Source organism: Aptenodytes patagonicus, chromosome 10, assembly GCF_965638725.1.
Source record: "Aptenodytes patagonicus chromosome 10, bAptPat1.pri.cur, whole genome shotgun sequence".
In the NCBI taxonomy this organism is placed as follows: Eukaryota; Metazoa; Chordata; class Aves; order Sphenisciformes; family Spheniscidae; genus Aptenodytes; species Aptenodytes patagonicus.
Genome location: NC_134958.1, coordinates 6827302 through 6851177, shown reverse-complemented (window position 1 = coordinate 6851177; position 23876 = coordinate 6827302). Strand labels below are relative to the sequence as shown.

Sequence of the window (23876 nt, the reverse complement as noted above, 5' to 3'; positions counted from 1 at the left end):
TTTTAGCCCCTCTACGGCTTTTCCTTACTCCGCTGGATCTTCCAAGAGATGGGTGGAGAGATGTCCACCACCAGTGTAGCACTGCTGCTCCTCCCCTGCTCTAGTGCTCATTTCTGCATTAATGGAAGCAGCAGGAAAGCAAAAACACTGACACTTAGAGAGCTGTGCAAGGATCCACCTCCTCCTCACTGTGCTCAGCTCCTAATCCTCATCCACAAAACCAGTATGTCACAGGTAGCAAGTGGCCATGCATTCACACGGTTCCCAGGGCAGCCCTCCAGCCTCTATATGGTCAGGGTCTCTCCACTGCTACTTACAGTAGACAGTGAGCAGCACACTGGCATTGCTCATCCCCACCACATTCTCGGCAATGCAGGTAAGCAGGAACCCGTTGTCCTCGCTGGTGACGTTCACCAAGGTCAAATTGATGGCATGAACATTGGTCCAGTTGAGGTTGGTCTAAAAATCCCAGAAAGAAATACAGATAGAAATCAGTGTCTGTTGGTTTCTCTCCTCCCCACTCCTGCCCCCAGAAGCCGAGTATCCCAGTTTCCACATAAGATGTGAAAAGGTCTCCAAAATCCAAGGACAACTAGGATCTGGGTGAGGGGAAGTGTTTCCTATAAGAATATCTACTGGGAGGGGGAGAGCTGCAGCATTGTAGCACTGATAAACATGGCTTGCCTCTAGAAAAGCTTGCTTAGCTGCCTATTTCAGCTACAGCTATTGCAGACACCTCTGTAAACAGGCAGTTTCATTAGAGGAGACACGAGTTAATTTAATTAGCTTCATATCTCAGTGCTTCCTATCTCATCTTTACTTTCCAGCCATACAGAGGGAAGGTTTTGTTGCCTTCAGGTAGTTCCCAGGTTCTCATGTGGATACAGTATGGCCTCGGTTTTCCTTTGGATACAGCCCGTTCACATTTCTCATAGCAGTCTCCACCATCTACCCGACCCTCTGCCCTGCGTGCACAGACCTGGGGAACCCGGGGCAGCTGCCTTGCCTTTGCCACATTGGGCGCAGGCAGCACCGAGGTCCCGCAGCCCCTACCTGGTGCGTGTTGATGGAGTGGAGATCGGCCACCGTCCAGTCGACGTCGGGCAGCGGCGAGCCTGAGCCGTTGCAGGTGATGACGGCATTCTCCCCTTCCCGCACTGTCAGGTTCACATGGCTCACACTGATCTCAGGGAGGTCTAGGAGAAGCAGACACCGAGGCACTCAGGTGTGGAGCAGTGTTTGCTACAACCAGCTGCAGGGTGCACACATGTGGACCCAGATCCTGCCAAGCTGTTTCTCAAAATCAGCCTCCAGCACCCCGGGATAAGTAGCAGGAGGCAACGGCATGGCCTTGCCCTACTGAGGGAAGGATGAGGCATGGAGATGAGGGAAAGTATGGACAGTGGAGATGTGCCAGCTGAACAGACCCTCCCATCACACTCGAATCCAAATTTGTGTCCAGTTCTGGCTGCCCTCCCCTTCACACAACCCCCCTTTCCCCATTCCCCCTACTCCCACAGAAGCTGCTCTCGAGGGCAGTCACCTGGGATGGGAAAGCTGCATGTGCTGGGAGAGGATCCAAAGCGTTCCCACCTCCAGGGACAAAGCACAGAGCGCCCAGTACTCCAGGCGAGGAGAGTGTCCCTCTAATTTATAACAATCAAGAGAAGATGACCAAGGATGTGTCTTCGTATTAACTGCAGCTCTCCTAATAAAAGGTGCCCTTGTTCTTCCTTGGTGGTGGCAGAGAGATTCACTGATTTATGGTGGCTCTAATTTACACCGCTTCCTTACTTGCTGCCACAGGCGCCAAATATCCTTGCAACATGAAACAAGACAGTGCTGGTTGCAAGAAGGGCAAACAGCCTTCTTGCATGGGGAAGGCTTTCTGGGCTCATCGTAGGGGCAAACTGGGTAGGCAGGGCAGGGGGGAACTGACCAGTGGTCCCCTCCCATTGTAGGGCAGCAGCATCCATCACACCAACCCAAAGACATGGATGGGGATACACATCCTTTCATTGCCCTCAGGGAGTGACACCAGGAGGGAAGCAACATTGCACTGATTTGGGGGGATGACAGAAGAAAGGAGACAGCGGTCAAGGCCTGGCAAAGTTGCACAGGTGGCAGGAATCAGCAGAGGGGAAGATGGGAGGGACACGTATGGTCTCTCCAGGTTGAGCTGATATCAAACATGACCACACCAAGCCATGCCAGCCCTCAGCAACAAAGGGCAAAGACAAATGGGGTGTTGTTACAACATCCCTTGAGTCATCTTAATGCTTGAACAGAAAGACTCTCCTCTGGAGGAAAGCAGATCAGTGTGGCTCCCTTCCCTTCCAGGAGACTGCGAGGTGAGAGGAGGTGCTTACCCTGCACACCAGCACATTTGTGTTCCCAAATCGGCACCCTGCTGTCGCCTCAAGTCTAATACCACCACATTGACGGAGTCACCTTCTCCTCCTGCCCCTGATCCCTAAGGATTTTATTTTTCCTCTAATCCTTGCAGATTATTCTTCCCATGTGGGGAGGAAATTACAGCGGTCTCTCAAGTCTTTTTAGTTCATCCACATGCAGGCACACTTTGGCCAATTTCCAGAGCTTAATAAAGGGTCATCGTGAACTTGAAAAAAAAATGAATCATGCAAATCCAAATGTGCATGCTGTTTGTCTACTACTGCTATAAGAAACAAACCCAAATTCCTAGAACAGAGAATGATGATCACAAGAAGAAAACCTCTGGTTTTCCTCCTTTTCTCAGCCCATGAGCTTGACAGCTGCTTGTGTATAGACAGTTTAACTGTTCTTTTGAAGGTACACCTCCTTCCCCTTACTCTGCAAGGGATGCTTTCCAGTAATGGCAATAGCAGAGCAAAAACTGACACCAAACAGGCAGCTGATGTGTGAACAAGGTGAAGGAAAAAGGGATAACTATTGAACACGCCTCATGTTGCTCCTGGGGCCACTGGACTCTTTTAAACATCAGCAGGGAACAGAAAGAGATATAAAGTCACTCCTGCCTCTTCCCTACAGACATGGGCTTTCAACTGAAAAAATAAAACAAAAGAAAATGAATACAGATGTGTATTTCCTAAGAGTAATTACAAAAGATAAGGTGGCAGCGTCTTTTAACAATATGCTGTTTCTAGGATTTGTTAGACAGAGGAAGAACAAAGTGAAAAATATCTTTTTTCAAGACAACACGTAGGCTCAGCACACACACTTTGTCAAGCAACAGCATTACAGTAAAGGCAATGCCCCAAATCACCCGATACCTTCAGTCGCACAGCAACGTCAGCCCCACACTTACACAGATACTCTATTTTTAATCCACAAACTACCCCGATCAGCTTCAATCGTCTTGTTCTTGACTACACGGTGGGATTCTGCTACACCAGGTTCCCCAAGGGAATGGTTGAACCAGAGGTGCCAGATTGGACAGGGCTCCCTCCTAGCACCCTCCTGCCCTCCCCTGCACCCAGCCCCAGGACCCCAGCGTGGGCTGTGCCTTACCGCACTGGGTGATGTTCATCTCCTGCAAAGGGATGATGGCAGCATCCATGTTCATGCAGTAGAGCTCCTGGTACTGCAGGTTCGCCTCACCCTTCTCCTGCCAGAGCTGGATCCAGCGGATGTCGCAGCTGCAGTTAAAAAGGTTCCTCTCTAGTCTCCTGCGGGCAGACAGAGCATAAGAAAGGATGGTGGGGTGGGGAAGGACGAGCAGGGCCATCACCTGGCTCCAAGCTCCCCAAGGAGGATGGCCACCATGCAGGTGCAAGGGTCCCTTTAGAGCTAAGGGAGAATCTCCTCTGCATTATTTGCCTGGGGTCTTCTGGCACACGTTGTTCACGTCTCTCCCGACTCCAGAGAGACCAAGGTTACACATCCGTGTGTTCACAGTCTCTTTCACGCACGCACACAAGGTTTTACATCTCCCAGGGCAGCACGTGGATACACGCAACGTCTTTCACCACAAGATCTGCGCATCTGCAGCTTGGTCCCAAAACATTCATCCCCCAGCAAAGGAGCAGGCAGCTCCCCACTGCCTTAAAGTATTGATTCACGTCTTCAAATCCCACTTCAGTGGAGGTCCAAGACCCTGCTGGGCAAAGCACACCTCCAGCCCCCAGAAGCTCTCAGTGAAGCTGGCAGCTCTTCTCCAGAGTACCTTGTACAAACACCAGGAGGCTCGTGCCTCCTGGTGACCCAGGGCACGAGCTAATGCACAGGGTATCGTGCATTTTAATCAAATCAAACAGCACTGCACTGACACCCTGCTGACCTGGCTAGGAGAAATGGAAGGAAGCACTGCCTTTAATGTACTTCATTTAAAACACACTTACACATAGTTTATATACCAGGAATGTTTATTATAATTGATTTTCCAACCTATTAACCATTTCATTTACATTTTTAAAGCTCTGCAGCTCTCTGTGGAGATGCAAGGAGGTCAGGTCCCAGCAGGGAGGAGAGCCAAGTGCTCAGCCAGGACAGACTGAGTTACCAACATGGGTTGCAACGATAACTTGAGCAAAACAGGAGATACAGCCTGAACAAACAAAATATCTCCCCACATAACTGTGAAGCAAAAGAAAGCACGGACCAGAGGAGCCAGCACTGCAAAAGGTGAGCTCAGTCACCCCAAAGCAGAAGGGCATCTCCAAAGGTCAAACCATTGCTTCACACAATATCTAGATCCCCCGTCATAGAGGGGGAAGCTGTTTTTCTGGTCTGTTCTGTGTGTTACTGCAGAATTCACGCTTGTTTTTGCAAAATTAATTCCACCAGCTAACAGGATTTGGAAACAACTTTCCAAACGTGTGTAGCTGCTGTTTCGTCAATACAGTACTGCAAAAGGAAGAGGAGAAGAAGGGATCTTCTGGTGGCACCCAGGGGTGTTAAACCTGAACCCTAACGATGCCACTTTGAATCTTTTCATAGAACAAGATGCCATCTGACTTTTTTTTTTTTTTTTTTTTTTTAAGAACAAACACTGAGTTAAACTTCACTCTGTGGCTTTTCACTAGTTCATTCCTTTCCAGTCAAAAGCACATAAACATTTGCAAGACAGGTACAAGGCTCAGACAAGCGACTCGAAGGCCAAAGCACCAAATTTAACAGACTAGAGCACATTAGTGCAGCAATTTGGTAGGATTCAAATGACGAGGCATTCCCTGCATGCTGCGACGGGTACTGCCAGTGCCTCACACAGGGTTTGCATCCTATTTAACATGGCCACAAATCCGCGTTCTCCTCAGGATTCTCCCAAGGTCACTGCTACCAGCAGGACATGGGATGGCACGTGGGTAAGAGCCGTGGGCTCAGCTAACGGCAGATCAGGTAACCGCAGTTGTACCCTGGGGTCCGTCAGGGAGCTGGGGGAGCTCAGAAGCAACGGGGGAGAAATTCTGCTCCGTTGCAAATATCCTCACGAAACAAGGCTGCCGGGGAGAGTCGCTGTCCTAGCACTTAAGGGCAGCTCTGTAAGTAATAGACAGCCGCCTTCCCGGCCCATTGCTAATTCATGAAGGCTCATGAATAATACAGGAGCAGTGGGCTTCAGGGCAGAACTTACCCACGACCTGCCCCAACGTCAGTGATGTAACTCACTCTAATCGAGACCCCCACAGGGGCTTTTGCACAAATTAACTCCCATTACTGGGTGGATGTGCCGAGTGCCACCAGCAGCTGGCATGGCACTGTAGGTAGAAGGGGCACAGATGTACGCACCCGTTTTCCCCCACATGTGTTGCAAGAGCACTCTTGACACATGGGAGATGCCCTCCCTCCTCGCCTGGTGCCTGCCCTGCCATGCCAGCCGGCTCTCCAGAGAAGTGCACAGGGATTTCCATGCTCACGCTGTCCTGCACCTGCCCAAAAACCTCAACCTCCAACTCTCTCCTCAGACCCCATCAGTGCCCCAGCCTCAGGGCTTGCAGGGATCATTAGGAGCTGCAGCTCCTTCCAGCCCTTCCTCCCATGACATCTGTAACACGTCCCAACTACCTGTGACCCTCTGCTTCCCTTCTCTTCAAGGAGGAGAAGCACCTCGGGGAACACAAGGTGCCTTTTGGCCAAAACCCACTGTCAGGCCAGGAGGCATCGCCATGTGCTGCGGAGATGTCTCCCATCACAGTGAGGAGGACAAAAACTGGTGCTGAAAGGCACGGCGGGGCAGCCAAGAGGTCTTCATTGCTGTCGTGTGCTTAATGGGTGCAGCAGCACTGCAGTGAGAATTAAGGCAATGGGCTCCTTCTCGTGAGACACATCCAGCACAGCTTACTCCCGGAGAGGACAAGTAAACCCAAAGGGCATTTTTTGCACATAGCCTTAGCCTGGAAATGTTGCCAAAGCATGGCTTGGCTACAGGCACTCAGGAGCTGTGCACGCTCCCACACCTTCTGTAGACCTCGTTAAAACTGAAAATGCCTGTGAGAAATAGCAAGTATCACAGCCGCAAGTGAACTGGGGTCTCTCTGCACAAGCAGAGCTGCTTTCTGCACCGAGGAGTTGGCCTGAAAAGGGACCAAACCCGCACATGAGCCAGAGCCATCTGCCAGCCCCCGGGCAAAGCACAGGCTTGCAGCAGGGCATGCTCCGGGCACAGTCCCTTCACTCATGTTTGGGACAGAGGAAAACTGGGACAATCATGCCCTGCACTGTCATTTGAGGGGACAATGACAGAGCTGAAACCCCAGAGACATCTGGGCACCGAAGTCAACTCTACAGAGACCGCGGTGCTGCCAGCGCCTAGCTGAGCCCAGCTTTGCTCCCCACAGAAAGCTGTACCCATCACCTCCCAAAACTGCCTGGGCAGCCTACACCAGCGTGGGCCAGGGCAGGAGAGGGATGCCATCGGCAACCCAGCATGTACTGGGACAGCCAGCACTTCACATACACACGGAGCAGGTTTTTTTCAGGCTAGGCAGCTAGATAAGATACACGCCCTTGTCCCATGCCTCCCCACTCATCAGCTAAAACACGGCTGTCTGCAGCTAAAGCCTCTCAGAGGACAGTTGAGATCCTTGCCACACTTACCCTGTCTGTTTTGATTCACATAAAACTGCTGCCGAGGCTTCGTACACTTGCAATTAAAGCGTTCTCCTACCTCAGGACTCAGACCGCTTCCCTAAGCCTGAGAACAAAAGAGCACCCAGCAGAGACAGAACAAAACCTATTTTTGTTTTTCATTTCTATTTGTTTCCCAGAACCAGGGCTTCTCTTGGCGGTCCAGCCAGAATTTGTTTCCGAACCCCTGCCAGAAAGGGATGGGATAGAAAGGGAAGAACTCAGACAGGGAGCGATGCATGGCATGTGACGGCTGGATTAGCTAGCACAGAGAGCAGGAAAGTACCCACTGTCTAGCTACAACTCTATTAGTGTGACTGTTGGTGGCAATAAGTTTTTAAGCTAGAGGCACAGACAATGTTAAGTTGGACTCATAACATTAACAGAGGTGCTGCTGTGCCCCATCCTGACCAAAGCCTCTTGCTGTAGCATTGCAGAAATCTACTGCAGGGCAAGCTGGCAGGGACTGCTGGTGTTAGAAATGCTGCTGGGCCGGGCAGAGTGGCAAGACGTTCAGGACTACAAGGTTTTATGCAACCAAAGATGTAATTGGACCCAGAGTATTAGGTCTTTCTGGGAAGGAATTTCTTGAAATGTCAGCCCTAAGCTCTCTGAGGACATGACAAAGGAAGCCAAGGACATGACAGAGGAAACCAGCTGTGACTTCTGGATAAGAAAGGCTCTAAGTCCAATGTTTATGAGCTGTTGCATGTGTCAGATGCTTCCCTGTGCACAGTCAGCTTCAGACTTCGGAGAGTTGTGCACACATTAGCTCAAGCCCTGCCGGTCAAGGTCAGCCCATGCTGTGGGAATTAGGGCTGGAGTTACTGGAAACCATTCCAAGCCTTGCTTCTGGCTAGGAGGAGAAAGAGATAATATTCTTTGGAAATGTGCCTCATTTTTGCCACTCTTTCTTCAGTGAGTCAGCAAGGGAGAAGCTCAGCTCTGCTCAACAACAAAAGAAACTCTGCTTTAAAGCAATACCATCTTCCTGAGCTTGAGATGCCTTGCATGCAAGCCAGGCAGCTGTTTCAAGCCCCAGATTCCCATCCACCTGCCTGCTCTCATAGCGTGGCATGATCTTCACATTAGTCTTCTGCTCTTTCCTCCTCCGTGTTCACCGTGAGTGGCTTTGTCAGGTCTCATGTTCCCTGGCAATCTCCACGTCGCACCAGTTGTAGTTCCTCTCCTCCCAACACTCTCCCGGAGACGATCCTCCCATCACTTCCCTTCCCACGTGCTCCACTGCTCCGAGCTGCCTCGCTGCACGTCGCGGCTTTGCCTTCGATGACTATCCTCCCTGCGGATCCATGGTTGCCTGGTAGCGCTGGGGCACTGGTACTCAATAGGGTGCCTCTGGTAAACCGCTGCAGACCTGCACCTGCTTGTCCCACCAACCCTCCCTGTAGACCTAACCCTCTCGAGAAGACCAGACTCTTGCCAGCATCTATCTGTCCCTGGGGACTTCTGGCCTCTCCACGGCCGTGCACCAGTGCTGCTACTCAGCCTGCCTTCCTCAGGCTTGCTGCCTCTGCGTCGGTCTCTGCTGCTCACCGCCTTCTTCCTTTCCAGAGAGTTTTGGCTCAGCTTCAAGTCCTTGGCTGATGTCACTCTGCAGCTCCCTTCCCAGCTTTCACCAGTGCTTCACACTCACTTTATGTGGGCCATGTATTCTGTCTCCCTCCCAGGTTCTGGAAGCCTCCTTGGAGCTCAGCATGCCAAAAATCTGTCTTCTACTCACCCATCCTCTGCATTTCTAAAAAAAATACAATATTTCCCACTTTTGTGCATCTATTATTAATTTCTCCCCATCTCGGGGATTTGCTTTTCCTCATCAACAGGTCCCATCCTTCTAGCACTCAGGACCATGACCGCCCCACAGTAGCTAACATATGTCTTTACCTTAATTCCCAGCATGTTTATGTGAATGAGTATTCAGAGCCCATAGCTCAGGCTACACCTCCATGCTGTCTTCTCAAACAAATCCAAAGCTCAGCAGGACAGTTTCATGGCCCCAGGGAGGACACCGCAGGAGCATCCCCCTGCCCCATTAACACCAATGTCCCAGTGGGTATCGGCTAAAATATCCCTCTCCTGTCACGCTTTGGGGAACAGCTTTGTCATGTTGTTCTGGTACTGACCGTTCTACCTGTGCTCACGTGGATGGAGGGTCCTTAGTGACAAGGGAAAATTTGTCAGGAAGCACCAGTGACAAAGCAATTCTTCAGAAAAAATAAACTTGACCAGGATCTTACTCCAGCCCAGCCGACAGCAAGCCAGACCCTGCGGGCATGCACATTTGTAGGTCTAAATTGATCACTGGAGCTCGTGCCAGGGGGTTGTTTGCCAAGATCCCTTTCACAGCACAGTGGCAGGAGAGGTCCGGCCGAGGCTCCAGCCCCACGCAGCGCCAAGCCTCCCCGCAGGACACCGTGCACACCACGCATCGCATCCACGCTGCGTTCCCACCCCATCACCTCTCCCTACCAACTAGCCCCACGAACTCACACATTTCTATCTGCATTGCTTCTTTCATCAATCGGGGCTTGTTATCTCCAGGAAAACCACTCTGAGCACAGCTCCAACTGGAGCCAAGTAATTCAGACCCTTCCCATTTGCCAGGCTGCAGAGCGCTGGCCCCAAGCGACTTTGCTGACACCAGCCGAAGCCACCCCAAGCACACCAGCTTCCCTGTCAAGATCACCGTAGCAGGACAACACGGACGTATTTTTCATCAGGTGGGGACAAGTACACTTTGCTGCCCAAACAGCAGCATCTCAATTCCCTTTGTGGCTGGTATTGGTCTTTTGAGCCTTACTTGGGCTGGCAGACCTGGGACATGCCTGAAGAAACAAAATATGACCAAATGAAACAAAGCCGCATAAAAATGAGCCCCGCTGGAAGAATTCCCATTAATCTGCAGGCTCACCGTTACCCCAGGCCTTGCCAGTGCCTCTAGCTCAGGACTGCAGCCCCATTTGCTCCTCCACTCTTGGGTCTCTCTTGGGTAACAACCATCAATCTGAGTTTTGCCAGACGGTGCAATGACAATAAGTAAAGGTCTAAGAATACAAATGACTCATGCTATTAAACTTGAAACCTGAGCCAGGCTTGAAAAATATTTAGAGCTGTAATCAGCGAGGAGACAAATTCCAAATTCAGCATTTTAACTCTGCAAGCCAGATTCCCCATCAGAAGGGCGTTTCTCTATTTTCTAATATCACTATTAGTATTTTTCATTTAACAATTTGACAGAAATAAAATACACTGCAGTAACACCGGTGATAACACACTTACTCCCACTTGAAAGACTGTCTTTATTCTTTCATAAGTCACTTCTAGCTTACAGCTCTATTGATCATCAGTGAGGATGAATGGAGCTTCCCAGGATCCTCTGGGACAAATCCTACATATATATATTTTTTTATTCCCACCAAACAACTATTTCTAAAATTCAACAAAACAGGTCATCAGGGCAACGCTCCATTGATTTCATGTCCACTTATTCTTCAAGCACAGCGCTGAATGCTCTATCAATAATTCAGCAGGCTGAAGGCCACCGGTGCCCCAGGAGAGACACTATCTCATCTCCCACATCAGAGCTGGGAGATGCTTCGATTGCTCGAGAGCAAGGGAGTCATTCACCTAAAAAGCAGGGGCCTCTTATAAAGCACGTCCATGAGTTAAGGAAAAACAGTTAGCCCTACCCTGCAGCAGATGAGGATCAAGTATTTGAGACGATTCACTCAAAATCTGGCCTAGTAAGTATTTCTAATGTGTTCCCAGAGCTAGTCAACCATTTACTACCCCAAGCGTGACTTGTTCATCATCCTGATGTTAATTAGCCAGGCGCTGCGAAGTTAAAAGAGAAGCAGTTCTGCTCTGGTGCTCCCGTACCCGGGAAACCCTCCCAAGGATGGTGCTGCCCACTGGAGTTTTAGGTAATTATTCACAGGCTTCAAAATAGTTCTATTTGGAAATCGTTCCTCCACTCAGCCTCCCCTCTTCTCCCAGGAGATACCTCCAGGGTGGGACTTACAGTTCAAAGAGTCGCAGGGTCTGGAACAGTTGCCATGACAGAGTGGTGAGCCGGTTCCCAGAGAGGTCTCTGAAAATTAACAAGAAAAAAAAAAAGTAGTCACGGTAAATAATTCCTCCTGCACGTGGCCCTACCGCCTCCGCAGAGCTCATCGTCCTCCTCTACGGGGAGGCTGTCAAGTAGTTTAAGACCCAAGTTTAGATTTCATAATGAGAGATTTTAATGAGGAAGAACGCAAATGGAAGCTTCTCGTTTTACTTTTTTTTTTTTCAAGGGGGAAAATGGTTTCTATCCTGCTGCCATGTTAAGAAAAAAATCCAAACAGAGCAAGATGTGTCCGATCCTTGCCCATGAATCTGGAGCTCGACCAACCACAAGCAGAAAGAACAAGTCTAATTTCACACCTTGAACAAAAAAATTTAAGTACAAACGTCATGTTAAAAATAGTAACAGCCAGGTTAAACTGACAGCACGATGATTACCCAAGGTGTTATCATATGATCTGCAGTAGCTGTGCGCTCAAAGTGTCCCGGTATGGCTGTGTGTTGTTTGCACCCAGGGGTACCACCGCTCCAGCAGCTAACAGCTCCCCATCCCTCTCTCCATCTGCCCAAACTTGCAAAAACATAAATCTCATCTACCTGGGAGAGCTTTGCAACCCAGCAGACATCGCCTCTTCAGCTGAAAGCCAGAGAGGATAAAAGAGTGTAAAAGCAACCGAAGTACTAAAACCAAGAGGAAGAAATGTGTTTGGGGCAGACTAAGCAGAAAGAGAAAAGCCCCAGGTTTCTAACGGCATGAGAAGATGGTAATGAAATGCTTTTGGTAATGGGCACCCTTCTCGGGGATGCCCGGCCAGCCTGAGAGCCGCCAACCGAGGGACCAGCCCACGGGGTGAGCAGAGGGATGGGTGGTCACAAGCTCTGGCAGAAACCCAAATCCTCCCATATCTCTGCTGGCCTCCAGAAAACACAGGAGGTGCTGCCTCACGTCCTTTGCTGAATCCAGCACCGTCCCCGCCAGCTCCCTCCCCATTGTGAGCCACCCGGGCGGGCTGCGGGCAGACAGGGCAGCTCGGTGCGAGGCTGCAGGCACCCTCCTGCCTCAGCCCTGCTCGCTGGAAAGGGTGGTGAAGGGCCAGAGGCATGAACCACCTGGAGGTTCATTAAACCCTCGGCTGACCAGAGAGGAGGTACGGGACAAGGTGGCACAGAGGTGACAACAGGCAGCCCAGCCGTGCCAGGCTCAGCCCACAACCCCTGACTGATTTGCAGAAACATGCTAAAACCAAGACAGCAAATCCTGGAACGGCTCCTACCAGTGCAGGTCTGATGCACGAGGATTTGGGATGAGAGATTTATTTGTCGCCTTACACCGGGTTGCAGCAAGGGCAGACACATGTTGGGCAAATGCAGAGAGGTCACAGCCCAGGGACCGACAAGGGAAAAGCAACTCCGGTCCTGTCCCACCTGCCACCAAGCAATGCTGCGAAGCCCAAAGCCCTGCAATTAGAAGTGGGGAAGCCGCTGCAGCTCAGGCAGCAAACCATCATCCCAAAGGCTCTCCACGAGCCTGGCAGAAGAATAAGCCCAAACACCACGATGGCACAGTGCTGCATCATTAAATTCTGGCTCTGCTTCACATCAGACCGTCCTGCTGCGGAAACGACGGCAAACCACAGGTACCTCATTTCACATGACTAAGATCCCACTATTCCTACGGCTGTAGACAAACTGCTTCCAGCCTCTGATAAAGTTTAGAAAGGCGGCAAAAATAGCAGGTGAAGCTAAGCAGGGGGGGTGAAATACAGCAAAACTCCCTCTTTTATCCACCCTGGAGCACTAAGCACCTGGAAACTTTGCAAAGACAGATGAAAAGTAGGAGGGGAAGGAGCAGCTCGCTGCTACTGACAAGCGAGACTGTAAACTCCCTCCCCCAACCCAGGGAGAAGAAGGAAGCATAAAGGGGGATGCATGAGAGACAGCAAGATGTGGGAGAGAGGCAGAGATGCAGAGGAGGGAGTGAATCTTGCTGGAATGTCCTTTCTCAAAGGTCATGTTTTGCTACATTAGGCAGAAATGTCAAGAGAAAATTGGATTCTGAAAGAGAAGAGAAAAAACAACAGGCTTTCCACGCAAATAAGGGAATCAAAAATAGCATGATCGTGTTATTACAATTTAGGACACAGAGATGGAGAAAGGAAACATCCTCACTAATGCAAGGAGCTTTGCCAGGCAGATGTGCTCCGCTTCTCATCCCCTGCAGTCCCTGGAAACCAACTCCTACCACCTCCTCCCTCCCCCAGACAACAAACCACAGCAAGTGGTTAGGCAAAGAGGAGATGGGTCTTCACTCACACACTGGCAGGAGACTCTGCTCTCAAAGGGCAAAGCTGCTGTCCGATCCGACCTGACCATCAACTTCTGCAGGGCTGGTCCGGGGACATGCACCAACGGCTCCGTTTCAGATCAGCCAGGATACACACGGGGAGGAACATGTTTGTCATTGGGAGCAGACACCTCGGACACTTTAAAATGTCAGAAAGGTCCTTGCAATGGACCCTTGCAAAGGTCCCTGATCGCAGTACAGAGACCGAAAGGGGCTGCACACATAAACACACATTAAAAATACACTATTTCGGTCACAAAGCCAAACGCTCTAAAGGTCAGAGATGCCAGGACTGGGTTTCCACGTCCAAAGGGTACATCTGCTGACTTCTGCCACAAAAGATACAGAGCTCCTCACGGAAAAACCTCACTGCACAGCACTGATTTCTCCCCAGAATAGATCCATCCCGCGCGCCGGATGGGGCAGGTTTCCCAGGGAAGATAGCGTGTGATTGTGTAATTAGAGACGGTATGCACACGAGGAGATTAAATTACGGCTCCACGGGTGAAGCTCTGAGCTCTGGCGCTCACGAGGTTCCCCCGTGCTCAAACCTCAGCTGCGTGCATTGAGTTTCCCCGTGTTTTGCAGAGCATAAATGGGGAGAGGACTGGGGAAAATCAAGGCCCTCCCAGCCAGGACTAGTCCTCTCCCAGCTCCAGCTGCCCGTTCTGCCTTCCTGCTGCTGTTTCCAAGGCTGAAAGTCCATTGTCACCTTCAGATCCCCGCCGTTTGCAACGACCTGCACCCCCATCCTCCTGCACCCATGGCTGGGCAGAGCTAGGTCTCTCCTTCCCAATCCATTTGCCTTCCCCCCGCTCCAGCCACTTCTCCCCAGTAGGCTGAATCACACTAGCCATCCTTCTCCAGCCACTCCCAAATACTTCTCAGCCCCAATTTCTTTATCCGTGCCCAAATTTCCTATGATCTTCCCTGCCTTTACATCCTCCCATCCCAGTGTCGCAACAAGAGCTGCCGCTCCTCAACTCCCCTATATGCTCCCAAACATCCTTTGCAAAACTTCTCCCGTCCAACTGGATCAAGAGCCATTCTGCCTATGTAAGGAAACATCCCAGAGCAAAATCAAGTCTTCCAAGCAAAATTTGCCTTTTGACAAAGTTTCTTCCCCTCCACAAAAGGAGGGTGCAGGTGCTCTGTAACAGAAACATCACCAGTATTTTCTAGCTTGAGCAAAACAGCCTATTTCCTCCCCTCCCATCCACCACCTCAAACATCTGAGCAGGTTTTTATTTGAAACTAGAAAGAATTAATAATAATTTAAAAAAAAAAAGTAATTCAGCCAGGAGCAGACACCCAACACAGAAAACTTCAGCCTGAGCAATTAAAATTTGGCAGAGTTATAGGAAAGTGGAAGCAGTCCTGTAGCGGAGCGTGCCAGACAACCTTTATAACAGCCTGTACATCAGCTCCACCTGTAATAAAATACGGCACATCACACGTCGAGGAAACACAGGGGGAGGGAAGCAAAACGCCTTCCCTGCATATTTCTTAGCGGCAAATGGGAGCCTGTCTCTCTCAGGACAGACTTGCCATCAGCGCTCCTGGAGCACATTCAAACTGCTTCTTTGCCATGGGACATTTTCTCCATCACTCACAAGACACTGTTTTCCATGGAGACAGTCTTTAGAAATAGCTGCCAGGCTCCTTTTTGCCTCCGGAGCAGGTTTCAAAGGAATTGCGTAGGGAGAAGGGGTTGGGTGAAGCTCGCCTGGACCAGGTCCAGGGCAGCACCCAACCCACTCGTGACTCAGGCTCAACACCACTCCGCTCTCCTCCTGCCGCAGCAGCCATGCTTGTAAGCCTCCCGCTTTGCAGGTGGCTCGTCACGCCATATCCCCACCAGCCTTCTCCACCAGCAACCCCACGCACATCTCAAAGGTGGGACATTATCACTGAGTGACAGCAAAGTCCCAGTTCTTGCTCTCTCCCTCCATCCATCCTCCTCCTGCGCTTGAAAAGAGGTGGGTGGATGTAGGACGAGAGGGGTCTGGATCCGTGCAGCCCAGAACAAGTGGACTTTAGTGCAAGAGGAGATGGCATGTTTCCTCTTCCCTCAATTACCCAGCAGCCAAAAGTGTTTCCACTATTAAAGCCATTTTTATTCAGCTAAATTAAGCTGGATGCCTCATTAATGACAGCAACAAGCAGGAGCCCCTATAATTAAACTGTAAGCTATATTATGTGGTTCAGCCCAATGCAATGGCAGAAATGCTGCTACTGGGGAGGGACCCTCCTCGCCTGTCCCTCCTCCATTCATCTCCATCCTCCACTCGCCCTTATTTCCAACCTTATACATTTACTTCTGCGTGAGAGAAGTTTTTCACACATTTTAATAACACGGTGCCACTCTAAAAATCCTGAGCGGGGGGGATTAACTGCGCAGAGCAGCCGGGGTTGAGGGAGCACAAATGACTGCCTGGCAGAAATGAGAGGCGAGATGCACATCCTCAGCTGCAGTCCTCAGTGCTGGATATGCCGGTGGCACCGTGAGGGAATCCCTTGATATCCCCTGTGCTCTGGGCACAATGGGTGCTTCCCATCATCTCACAGCTTGCTGCAGCCTTGGCCAGGTGCTGGTGGCCACAGGAGAGGAAAACATCAGCAGCCTCACATGCGACTGTAGGTGTAAGGGTAGCTCCATCCAGGCTTCATTTCTGCAGCAAGTAAGCTGCTAAAGCTTTGGGTTTGAACAAGAGAAACACTGGAAGGTCACGCTGGGGCTTGCTCTTCCCTGCCAGATAACTCCAGTGACCTCTAAAAGCAATGTTACACTCCCCATCACCCGCCCTGCCCTCCCCTTCCCCCTCCCTCCTTTTCCTGTTTAGTAAGCAGCTTTGCTCATTAAGGGAAAAAAATGTACTGTCCTCCCTTAATGAATGTGCTAAAATTACCCCAGCAAGTCCCAGAAGCCATGGCAGCATAGGCCTCCCCACAAATCAGGCTCTGCAAACATTAGACTCAATTGAAATCTCCAATAGCTCAGCACAAAGCCCCAGCAGGACGTGCTTGAGATAGAGCCTGCAAAAGCACCGGGTGATGCCAAGCGCCTGCAAGCCTCGCATGCCCGGAAAGCAGAGTTAGCAGAACGCGACACGGTGTTAAATTGGTCAGCCTGAGATTTCATAGCCGCCAGCAGTTCTCCAGTTTGTGCTCCCTGTCCGAGCTCAGCACCAGGACATGTGTATCAGTGCTATGGAAGAGTAACACAGTTTACAGAGGTCCTCCAGCCATGGTGCGGCATTACCTACAGTCCAATTCTGCTCCTCAAGCAACCCCTTAGCAACGCCCAGGTCTTTACTGACCCCAAACACAGCAGAATAAAAAAGCCTCCAAGGTTCAATCTTCCTTTGTGAGTTTGGACAGAGTAACTAACTCTTTTCTCACATCCACAGGTATTGTCCTGTGCCTTGTAAGGCATCTGTCGCACAGTGTGTCCCATCACGTTATCATCTCATTCCCTCTAAATTACTTCTTGTTCTAGGGCTCGAGCCAGAATTTGCAATCATTTCCCAAACGCAAAGCATCCTGCATTGGAGGAGAGCAAGAGACAATCATCAGTGACACACAAGAAGAGACCCTGCCACTCCACGTGCATACCCTTGGAGGTGTGATGACAGAGAAGGAACCACCAACCCCTCTGTATTTCCCAGTTGCACAACCTTGACTTGTAAAATCCCGTCACTGAAAGAGGGCTGAAGGAGGTGGAAGGAGCTGGTCTCCTGCATTGTTCTTTAAACAATAGCATTACAAAACAGACTTTGCAGAGCAAGTGGGAAGGCGTAAGGCACCACGCCTCTGTCACAGGGCTCCTGCGGCCGGTGCCAGCAGCACATCTGCCCCACGCTTCTCCTCCCACTGCCTTTGCCAACGCAGCAAGACGTCTCCTGCTGCTGCCTTCATCCCAGCCCATCCCAAAACACTTTAAAGGCTGTTTTAAAGGCCATCTCCAACCCCATGATGCTTCCACACCCTCCAAGTCATCTCTTCTGAGGCATCTCCCAGCTGCACGAAGCTTTGTTTGGAGACAAATCACCCCTCAGAGCTTGTTGTTGCTCACAGTTTTGGTTCAGCACACTGTACAGATGGGAAGCCCTCACCAGCTGTGGGTAATATTGTCCCCTATGCTTCAGGGTGGATCAGATGCAGGGATCTGGCCCTCTGTACTACACGCATCTCTCCCTTGTTGTGTGCAGTTTCCACTGCTCTTGCCCAAAGACATCTGGTCTCTCAGAGGACTCAAGGAAAGGTTAAAAGCTGGATCAGCCCTGCAGTTGCTTTCCCTTTGCCTGCTAGCTTCCCTGCAAGGCAGAGTCCAGCAGCATCCATGGAACGTGCCAGTCTTCTGCTCAAAGAAAAGAAAATCAACTTGCAACAGGCAAGAGTCCTTCCCCACAGCTGCCCTCCTGCAGCTGAGACGTCCTCAGGGCTGCTCTGCCCCCACCCCATCTCTTCTCTCCCAAACTGTAGTAATTTTAGATCCATTAGGCCTGGAATATAACTGTACACTGGGCTTTTCTCCTGCTTCGGCATGCAGAAATAATATTGGGGACGTGTGCCGATCGAAAACAAGGGTTGCCAGCTGACAGCTCCAGCGAGGGGTTGGGTTTATCCTGCCTGTTTGCTTCAAATTGCATGTTTCTTTGAGCTAGGAGCAGAGAATGACTGGGGAATGCCTCCCACTCACAGGTTTCCAGCGGACCCAGAGCAAACCCGACCACTGTGTGTGAGAGAAGAGAGCTCTGTGCCGTGGCAAGGCACGGCTCGAGGAGATGACACGGGGAGAGCTGTGCCCAAGGGGCATTTCCAGCATCTCTGAGTACATGGTGACACCAGACCCCAAACATGCGCCCTCCCAGGCTCCTGCGTGTTTCCCACCACCTCCCCCTTGAATACACTGAAGCAGCAAGGACAGGCACTCAGGAGGTACCCACCCCAGCTGGGACATCACCCCAAACACACAGGCAGGCACTGGGAGAGCTGGACAAGGTCCACACAAGAGCCTCAACTTCAATGCATCAAGCACAGAGCTGCTGGGACAGGATCTGGTCCTCCCGCTCCCTCCTGAACTAGGGCTGTGCTCTCAGCTGTTAGAGGGCTCTTGCACCAAATTTATATTGGAAAAAAAATAAAACATCCCCACCTACTTGGATGCCCAGAAATCAATGAGCCCTGAATAATCTCAAACAACTGCTCTTGCAGGGGGTTAGTAAAGAGAAAAGTAACAGCTGTGCCCGAGCCCCGATTTACCTGCCTCGGGGGGGGTGCCAGAGCCTGCGGTGGGCTGGGACGGTACCAACGGCTCTGCAGAGCTTCTGAAGAAAGGAAGGCATACAAATACGAATATATGTATACACACACACACATATATATATCTCCCAGCAATAGCAAAACAACAGGGCATAAGGCAGGCTAAGCTCTCGGCAGACACTGCTAAATGGTTTCCAATTAATTAACTGATTACATGATAGAACAGAAGGGGATTCAAGTGAGTGCTGTTGACCTTTAAGAATAATTAATATCATCAGGATCGCAAGACTCGTCCAAGAAAAATAATTAGGAAGATTCTAATATTGCCTCCAAAGCCACATCGAAGAGGGAGAGGAAGGTTCTGGTTAATTCAGAGGCACAATTCCCAAGTATTTGCTAGCAAACCCATTTCTCCCCTACGCTTAGCTTCCCCTACAGAGCTCACGCACACACATGCTTCTTCCCTACCCCAGTCAACCCTCCCTCTCCAGATCCATTTTCCACATCACCTTTTCTACACCCCATTCCCTTTCTGCTCCATTTCAACCTTCTTTCCTAATGACTTCTTGCTCCAATCCTTTCTTGCAACCCTCTCTCTCCAGACCGGTCCCTGTCCCTCCCACAGCTACATCCCATCCCCTGCTCATCTTTCCCCAGCCCCAGGCTCCACTCTCTGCCTTCCTGCACTTCAGGAAGGAGCCCTGGTCCTTCCATATGACATGGATCCACTTTTTATCTCCAGTCACCACTGGCGGCTTCATAGGTTGACAGAAGGCAAGCGCTACACATAATCCCAAAAAAGCCCTTCCCTGCTTTTCCTCAGCAGTCAAATCCATCACAGAGGCTGGTCTGGGAAGCAGTTGCAAGAGATGCACAGCAGCAGAAGAAAGTGAAAGATGGGGAACTCGTGACTCCCTTTTCTGCCATTACACCTCACCAAGCACATCAATACTCCCACCTCGCTATATTTTCCTTGCTTCTCCTTTCCCAGTTCACTTGGCCCACAGGTCCTGTGTGGGAGAGGGGCTGGAAAGCCACTGAGCCAAGCAGGAACTGCAGCGGTGAGCTTCCCGGGGAAGGTCACTTGAACATGCTGGAAGGGAGGTTGCATGAGCAGCCAACATTTCTTGTGAGGGAAGAGTGAAAAAAAACCCCACATCCCTGGAATGAAACCCACCTTTGCAGCGAATAAATAAATTTCCTCTGCTGCTTATTATCGTTAAAATTTCTGTGGCTTGACACTTCACTAAATTATAGATAAAAGGAAAAATGGTCTTCCTGGGCTCAGAAAAGCAGGCTGCTGCCAAAGAGCTGTGTTTACACCAGCTAATGAAAAGAAAGCCTGTCATTAGCCTACAGCACACCCCACGTCGGTGGGGAGCAGAGCCACCTGCACCCACAGCACAGGGGGCCTGGGAGCAGCGGCTGGACACCACGAGGAACCAGAGCTGGGGAGCACGCAGGGGCAGCGGGCTGGCATGGGGAGGTGCATGCGTGGGGAACGGGGGACCAAAGCAACCACTCCGTCAGCCAGCAGAGATGGTAGCTGCCACCTCCCATGCTGCGCAGAGGCTCCCGGCCACAGCAGGAGGTGAGGCTGACGTGCTCCAGCTACGTCTCATCAAACAGCAAGAAAAGCACTCAGCTTAGGAGACAGACAGCATCAAGCAGAGAGCTGCCTCGCATCAGGCTGCTGCTTCCCTCCAGGGGCCCATGGGGTGGGGATGCAGAGCAGGGAGGCAGCAGACGGCTGGGAGCACACCTGAGCATGGGCATAGCCTTTTGGGCAGAAATGCTCCTGTCTGCAGCAGCTGAGCACACAGGGAGGAGTAATGCTCCAAGCAGAGATCTGCCTGCAGCTACGCCTGAGCCGTGGTGTGATGTGCCTCATCACAGCCCCAGGCACACTTGGCTGAGGGGAACGGGGAACTGTTGGTGACTTAATACAGTCAGAGTCCAGCAAAACCTGCTTGCCACACTTCTCACTTATAACTATCCCAAAAGCAGAAACGTGTTTTGTCTTTGACAATTAGCTCTGCCAAAAAACACAAGAATGTCTGGACATGGCGGTTACATGTGTCCTGCTCTTCTCAATACATGTTGTACTTAAACAGGAGAAGTATCTTTCACCCACCCTTTATCTTCAAATATTGGTCACTGTGAGGAATATTTTCAAATGAAAAGACTAATCAGCATGAAGCACTGCGTGCTTCAGACTGCAGCAGGCATTCCTTCATTACTCTGAGACAGCAAATTACCCACAATTATCAACACGCACAACTGGATACAACAAACATTTAGCCAAAGCCCACGGGTTGCGGTTGCAGTGAGGTTGGATGGCAGTTCTCCTAGGGAACTACTCATGTGAAAAACCCACAGACAGCAGCCGGGTAGTGGTGCTGCAAGACAACTCCATTCACGCTGCAGAACAAAGCCAGTGCCAGGAGCCACTGCAGTTCAGAAAGTTTATATTACATCTGTCAAACAGGCATCTCGGCAGACTGGCTTCATAGCAGGAGAGATGGAAGAATAAAGGCGCAGCTCCTCGTGAAACCAGGCTGGCCATCCCTCAGGTGGGCTCACACCTGATGGCTTGATCCATCTTGCACCCGCAGCCAGGTTTGCACAGCCACTGCTCCACTTGCTGCCCTGGGGTGCTTGGCTGGGGCTGAAGGGGAATGAGGTTGTTCCAAGAGAAGGGCAAAGGAGGCAGCGGGGGCAGGCAGGGAGGCCAAGCTGCAGGCTGGGGCTGAGCAAGAGGCAGGGAAGCTGGGAGGCTGGGTCAGAGGCCAGGCTGCAAGCAGAGAGGCAGGGAGGGCCAAGAGGCCTGGACGAGGCTAGAGGCCAGGGCCCATGCTGCAGGCAGGGTGGCTGGGGCTGGTTCTAGGCTGCAGGCAGAGAGGCCAGAGCTGATGTGGCAGCAGGGAGGCCGAGCTGCAGGCAGAGAAGACAGGAGGCTGGAGAACTGGGTTGGAGGCAGGGAGGCCTGGAAATCTGGAGGGTGGGAGGCGGAGAGGCCCAGTCATAGGCAGGAAGGCCAGGTCTGGGTTGGAGGCTGGGAACCAGGGAAGCTCAGCTGCAGGCAGGAAGATCAGCATCTGGGTTGGAAGCCAGGAGGCCGGGGCCGCCGGCGGGGAGAGGCCGGGGCCGCCGGCGGGGAGAGGCCGGGGCCGCCGGCGGGGAGAGGCCGGGGCCGCCGGCGGGGAGAGGCCGGGGCCGCCGGCGGGGAGAGGCCGGGGCCGCCGGCGGGGAGAGGCCGGGGCCGCCGGCGGGGAGAGGCCGGGGCCGCCGGCGGGGAGAGGCCGGGGCCGCCGGCGGGGAGAGGCCGGGGCCGCCGGCGGGGAGAGGCCGGGGCCGCCGGCCCTGTCCGTGGTGCTGAAGCGCGGCCCCGCGGGGCGCACGGTGCCGGGCACGGCCCCACCCCACGGGACACCCCTGGGCACCAGCAGAGCTGCCTGGGGAGCAGGCCCGGGAAAGGCCACGCGTGACCTCAGGGCATGCCGGAGGACAGCAGACGTGAAACACACTCCTCCTCAGTCACCAGCAAGTCTACAGACACGGCTACCCACAGCTCCTGGGGAAGACTGAGGAAGGACATGGACCTGTTGGAGCGAGTCCAGGGGAGGGCCATGAAGATGATCAGAGGGCTGGAGCACCTCTCCTATGAAGACAGGCTGAGAGAGTTGGGGTTGTTCAGCCCGGAGAAGAGGAGGCTCCAGGGAGACCTTATTGCAGCCTTCTAGTACCTGAAGGGGGCCTACGAGAAAGCTGGAGAGGGATTTTTACAAGGGCATGTAGTGATAGGACAAGGGGTAATGGCCTTAAACTGAAAGAGGGTAGATTTAGATTAAAGGAAGAAATTCTTCACTATGAGAGTGGGGAGGCACTGGAACAGGTTGCCTAGAGAAGTTGTGGATGCCCCATCCCTGGAAGTGTTCAAGGCCAGGTTGGACGGGGCTTTGAGCAACCTGGTCTGGTGGAAGGTGTCCCTGCCCATGGCAGGGGGGTTGGAACTAGATGATCTTTAAGTTCCTTTCCAACCAAAACCATTCTATGATTCTATGAAGACAAACCTCTGGCTTTTACTAGCAGCCTTGTAAATATCCCACGGTCTCTTGCATCTGACATAATTCACAGCTCATCCCTTCACAAATACAAATGAGGGGAGCAGGTTGGTAGGAAACTCCACCCCCTCACCCAGTTTTCTAATAAAATTTTATAATTCCAATAAAACACACGACTGCCTAACTTATGACACTTAAATTCTTGCCTAGTCACACACCATCATGAATTAATGTCCCATCATTCATGCCCTGTCGTATCTTATTGCTCAAATAACATATGATTTTAATGTTTCTATTTTTCTGCCCTGGTGCTTATTGCCTGTACATCAAAAAGGGAAAATCAGCCCTGCAATCATACTGTTAGTAAATCAGCATCATGGAAAGAAAAATCCCAGATGAGATAACTTGTGCGGCCACTTAACTTTCACTCATCCTGCCATGATTGTTCACTCTCTCCCCCAGCAGCTTTCAAGCAGGTTTCCATGTCCTCAGGTCCCTCTTGGGGAGGGTCCTCCTCCCTGTGCAGCACCTCTCACACTGGCATAGGCAGGTAAGACATGCCTTGCACCATGTCTAACCAACTGAGCCACAGGGTTCAGGGAGCAAGCAAAAGGGACAGCCAGAGGCTGTTTCTCGAGTACCTCCATGCTGCAGTGACCTCAGAAGCCTAGGAACAAAATCCGGTCCTTATCGTGCCCAAATCTCCAGAAATCAGCTCATTCTGTGCTCGTGATCTCAGAGATGTGGTGAGGTTTAACCAAGACACAACTACACCTCATCTTCAGGATCACATCCGAGAGGAATGTTTGGCCTCTCTTTGAAGGGAAGCTCACGAGACATCCATCAGGCCCCTGTTGCACAGCAAGGACTATGTCACAGAGGATGAGCCCCCCAAAAAACCCAACTTGTCTAAAGTTCACATTTTATCCCAATCCTGAAACAAAACTTGTAAAAAGACACACAAGCACACACACCCATGTAGGAGCAGCCTCATTCAAAACATCCCCAGCATTGTCTGCAGCCTTTTTTAAAGAGGGGATGGGGGGAAAAACAGG

At 51.4% G+C, this 23876-nt stretch overlaps 1 protein-coding gene across 3 annotated transcripts in view; it reads right to left on the bottom strand.

The window, feature by feature from the left end:
• Positions 1-23876, bottom strand: part of NTRK3 (neurotrophic receptor tyrosine kinase 3) — a 229612-nt gene that overhangs the window by 162229 nt on the left and 43507 nt on the right. For all 3 annotated transcript variants that reach the window (XM_076347948.1, XM_076347949.1, XM_076347950.1), the window contains 4 exons: positions 11105-11173; positions 3511-3668; positions 1054-1196; positions 318-459 (listed from right to left, as the gene is read on the bottom strand). In XM_076347948.1, the coding sequence (XP_076204063.1) occupies positions 318-459; positions 1054-1196; positions 3511-3668; positions 11105-11173 (512 nt within the window). The remainder of the gene's footprint in view (positions 1-317; positions 460-1053; positions 1197-3510; positions 3669-11104; positions 11174-23876) is intronic.